This window comes from Silene latifolia, chromosome Y (assembly GCF_048544455.1).
Source record: "Silene latifolia isolate original U9 population chromosome Y, ASM4854445v1, whole genome shotgun sequence".
Lineage (NCBI taxonomy): Eukaryota > Viridiplantae > Streptophyta > Magnoliopsida > Caryophyllales > Caryophyllaceae > Silene > Silene latifolia.
This window is the reverse complement of record NC_133538.1, coordinates 214,825,396-214,830,426: the sequence shown is the minus strand read 5'-3', so window position 1 is coordinate 214,830,426 and position 5,031 is coordinate 214,825,396. Positions and strand designations below refer to the sequence as shown.

At 37.7% G+C, this 5,031-nt stretch overlaps 1 protein-coding gene across 1 annotated transcript; it reads left to right on the top strand.

Annotated features, from left to right (window-relative positions):
- The first annotated feature begins 1,639 nt into the window (after positions 1–1,639).
- On the top strand, positions 1,640–2,999 carry LOC141630061 (uncharacterized). Its single transcript, XM_074442943.1, has 3 exons — positions 1,640–2,071; positions 2,159–2,294; positions 2,455–2,999. Exons 1-3 carry the CDS (start codon positions 1,640–1,642, stop codon positions 2,997–2,999), a joined length of 1,113 nt encoding a protein of 370 aa, XP_074299044.1.
- The last annotated feature ends 2,032 nt before the right edge of the window (positions 3,000–5,031 follow it).

Below are 5,031 nucleotides of genomic sequence, written 5' to 3'. Positions count from 1 at the left end.
TATATATATATATATATATATATATATATATATATATATATATATATATATATATATATATTGAAATACTTTCATTATATATAAGATTGAAAAATTTCGAAAAATCCCAAAAATATGTTCTTTAATTTCATAAAAACAAAATCCATAAAAATTTGAAAATTTCAAAAACTAAAAATATGTTCTTTAATTTGTAGTGTAGAATTGTATATACTTATGTTTTTGTCCTCTTCTCACATAGATACGACAGTTCATTTGAGGCATTAGCAAGGGAATGTGAAGACTGCTTGGTATGATCGTTCTAATCCCTATTTCCCTTCCATTTCTTTTCATTATTCATATGAGTAGGATGGGCTTACATGTCAAGGAGGATGTAGTGTATTTTGTTGTTGCGGTTTGTGTATCTATGTGTTGTTAGTAGTTGCATCTAGATTATATGGCATTTTAGTTGATAGAAGCATATGCATTAGAGTTGTATATATGTTAGTTGTATCATGGCATGTAGTTTTCAAGGTAGAAAATTTTGCGAAAATGCCTATTTGGGAAGCTTGATAAGTGTATAGAAGGCCCTTTTAGATAACTTTTTCTCCTTGAGATTTTGTTTGCTAGAATACCCTCAAGACACCCTAAGATGTGTCGAACTAGTATTTTTTGACCCATGGACTAAGGCCTAGTCAAGAGTACCTTGTGGTGTGATAAATCCTTGGCTACCGTTTATTCCAAGGTGACCTTTGAAACCATGAAACCATTCTTACACTTCTATCATCAATTTTTGTCAACAAAAGGGAATGGGCACAAAAACATCAAATTGAGTAATCGAAATCATTTGTTTGCAAATTGCATCAAATGAAAAGAGGAGCAAAAATAGACTCCTATGCTTCAATAAAAGTACAATTGCTACAAAATGGGGTTACTTTGAAAAATGTTCAAAAATGCAAAGATTGAAAAATTTGCCAAGAAAATCCTCTCTAGGAAATTAGTGTTTCAGTTGCAAATGGCAAAGAGACCTAAACCCAAATCTTCTCTCAACAAACGCAAGCCTAAATCAAAAGCAAAATTACGCCTATCATTCACAAATATTGATAATCTTCATCTTGACAGTAGTGACGATATGGATCAACCACATGATTTGTTGATGACTGCATCCAGCTCCGCTGAGATAGCAATTCCGCAATCTGCTAACGCGAAATCCATGAAGCCGGTCAGTGAGATTGTGGGGATTCCTGTCATTAACCTGGATGCGGTGTTGGAAGATGATGCCGACTCGGAGGTAGAAGTGAACCCTATTGCAGAGCAACCTGAGTGGACTACAGTTACTTGTAAGACTCGTTCCCGCTCTTCTAGCCCTATGTCGAAAGAACTTCTTCAAATTTCTATGGAGGATGTGCAACCAGAGCTTGACTATTGGTCCACAGCATTTATATGCTATGTGTTGGGAGGAAATCCACCGTGGGATAGGATGTCGGCATTTATCAATAACATTTGGGGGAAATATAAGTTTGATAAAATTTCCTTCCTCCCTAATGGTGCCTTTCTTGTTCAATTCCCCACTATGGAATGTAAAGACTTGGTCTTGAAGTAAGGCTTCCCTATGTTTGAAAACAAACCCCTTATGGTCAAACCATGGACTGCGACAACTTCTATGGCTAAAGAACCTGTTAAAGCAGTCCCTGTGTGGATTCGGCTTTGTGAGCTAGGTCTGAAATTTTGGGGGGTGAAATGTCTGGAAAAGCTTGCAGCCTTAGTTGGTAACTATATGAGAATTGATCAAGCTACTCTTGATAAGACTAGAATTGGATATGCCCAAATTATGGTAGAGGTAAATGTTGAACAAGAGTTCCCTGATAAAATTTACTTCAAGGATGAAACTGGAGCTGAGGTATGTATGTGTGTAGAATACGAATGGAAGCCTGTGGTATGTGGATCTTGTAGGGGAGTAGGTCACACTAAGGAGTATTATAGGAAGAAGGCTGCTGCGCCAAGGATAACCCAGGTCTGGAGGCGAGTAGCTAAGCCTGCTACTATCCCTGTTAAGACTAATCCTCCCCCACCTGGTTCACCAGCTCACACTAGGGTGCCTCCATCAACTTAGCTCCTCTTTGGAGGACCTATATCTCATGACTCTTCTTTAATACCTCTCTCTACTAGCCCTATTATATAGATCTCTAGGCAAGAGCATGTGGTAGCCTCACATCTCAGTCCTGGGAAAACTTATTTAGCTGCGGTTTCATCTCCAAAGGATAAAGGAAAGAGTGTGATAAAAGCGGCAGAGGGAAGTGGCAATGAGCATTCTAATGGTAATGGATAATATAGGATTTTGGAACATCAGAGGAATAAATAATCCAAGTAAACAATTAGATGTTAGGAGATTTCTTTATCATAATAATATTGGTTTATTTGGATTAGTTGAAACCAAAATAAAAGCTTTAGATTTTCTTTATGTTCTGCATAACTTAGGACATCATTGGGAAGGTGTCAACAATAATATTCATCATCCTGGTGGTCGTGTTTGGATTATTTGGATACCACAGATCTTCAATGTCCAACTCATTGCTAGCTCTGACCAACATATTACTGTTGATGTCACTGAGACTGGCACTGGGGATAACTTTAAGTATATTGTAGTGTATGGCTCTAATTCTGATATTGATAGGCAAAGACTTTGGGCACAGCTTAACCATATTAAAGATCACAATGATAAGGCTTGGTGTATTTGTGGAGATTTTAACTCTTTACTTAATTTTAATGAAAGATTGGGTAGTGAGGTACTTTGGTCTGAGATTAGAGATTTCAGGCATTGTGTTGAGTACTGTAGGGTGACTGATATTCAAGCTTATGGTTCTTATTTCACTTGGAACAACAAGCACTCCTCTTCTACTCAAGTCTTCTTTAGAATTGACAGATGCCTCATCAACATTGAATGGTCTTACCTCTATCCTGATAGCACTGCTTTTTTCATGAATGAAGGTACTTTTGATCATTATCCATGCCTTTGCCAATGAAGGAATACTGTTCACAATAGAAGACCCTCTTTTAAGTATTTTAACATGTGGAGCATGGGCCCTTCATTCATTAATATCATCACCCAGGAATGAAGTAAAATATATCAGGGGTTAAAATGTTCCAAGTTGTTTCTAAACTCAAAGCTTTAAAGCAGCCCCTGAAATCTTTGAATAAAAATAAGTTCACTGACATTGAAAAGAGCACTGAGATTGCTAAGATTCTCCTGGATGATTTTCAATCTCAGATGCACTCTAATCCTCATGATCACCAAATTCTTGCTGCTGAACAATTGGCTGCTGAATCATATAGAAATCTGAGCAAAGCCACTACTAGTTATCTGCATTAGAAAGCTAAGGTGGATTGGAATCTGGGAGGAGATGAGAATTCAAGATATTTTCATAGTAAGATCAAAGCTAGACAGATCCATAATAAGGTCTTTCAAATAGCTGATACTTCTGGTTTCATACATCAGGATCCTCCGGCTATTGAGCAGGCTTTCTTGGATTACTATACTCATCTTCTAGGCTCCTCTAGTAATATAGCTAAGGTCCATAAGCCAACTCTTAGAACTGGCAATTGCATTACTGAGCACCATACCAATATTTTACTCAGGCCTGTCTCCAATGAGGAAATTAAGCTCTGCCTATTCTCTATCCCTGCCTCCAAAAGTCCTGGTCCTGATGGCTACACCAGCCAGTTCTTTAAAGATTCCTAGGACATTGTTGGTGATGATGTATGTTCTGCTGTGAAAGAATTTTTCCTTACAGGTAAGCTTCTTAAACAGCTTAATACCACCAATATTACCCTGATTCCTAAAGTCAATAATCCTAAGAGTGTGATGGAATTCAGACCTATAGCCTGCTACAACACCTTATATAAATGTATTGCTAAACTTTTATGCAATAGATTGGGTGTGATTCTTCTTGATATAGTGAATATTAGCCAAGGAGGATTTGTGAATAGTAGGAACATTGTGGAAAATGTCCTAATTTGCCAAGATATTATTAGATTGTATAATAGAAAGGTTGCTTCTCCTCGTTGCCTTCTCAAAATTGATTTGAAGAAAGCCTATGATAGTGTTGAGTGAGACTTTTTGCATCAGATGCTTCATGCTTTGAACTTCCCTAAGCAGTTCACTGACTGGATAATGGTTTGTGTTACTACCCCATCTTACTCTTTATCTTTAAATGGGAATTCTTTTGGTTTCTTTCAAGGTAAGAGAGGGCTAAGACAAGGGGACCCATTATCTCCTCTCCTGTTCACCATTTGTATGGATTATATGTCAAGAATCCTTACTGTGGTTGGGCAACAGGATAACTTCATATTCTATCCCATGTGTAGTCACTTGAAATTGAATCACTTGCTTTTTGCTGACGACTTGCTCCTCTTTTGTAAAGGCAATGATGTATGTATAATGTGGCTTCTTAGAGCTTTTTCTAGTTTCTCAGCAGCTTCTGGCATGTGCCTTAACAAAGATAAAACTCAAATTTATTTTAATGGTGCCAGTCCTCAGGTAAAGACTGATATTTTACAAATTTCTGGTTTTAAGAAAGGGCCTCTTCCCTTCAAATACTTAGGCATCCCTATTTCTTCTAAGAAACTTACTAAGAACGAGGGGAGAAAATTGACTGATAAGATTACTGCCAGAATTAGGGCTTGGGGGGCTAAGCATCTCTCTTATGCTAGTAGACTTACCATAGTCACCTCTGTTCTTCATACTTTGCACTCTTATTGGGCCTCCATTTTCCTTATTCCCAATTGCATCATGAACAGAATAGATAGTATCTACATAAACTATCTATGGGGGGGGGGGGGGTACTGATTCGTATATGCATCCTCCTGCTGTCAATTGGGACAATTGCTGTACTCTAAAAGAAGAGGGTGGCTTAGGCCTTAAAAATGTTAAAAGTTGGAACACTGCTATGCTTGGAAAATATGTCTGGTGGGTTGCTTCTAAGAAAGATCACTTATGGGTGCCATGGATAAATCACGTCTACTTGAAGGGATCTCACTGGACCAACTACACTCCTT

What these genes read in the sequence shown, in the direction of transcription:
- LOC141630061 (XM_074442943.1), top strand. Translation starts at nt 1,640, where the DNA reads ATGGCTAAAGAACCTGTTAAAGCAGTCCCTGTGTGGATTCGGCTTTGT. An exon ending in GTTCACCAGCTCACACTAGG is followed by an intron (nt 2,072 to 2,158) that starts GTGCCTCCATCA and finishes CCTATTATATAG; the next exon opens with ATCTCTAGGCAAGAGCATGT. An exon ending in TGGCAATGAGCATTCTAATG is followed by an intron (nt 2,295 to 2,454) that starts GTAATGGATAAT and finishes TGCATAACTTAG; the next exon opens with GACATCATTGGGAAGGTGTC.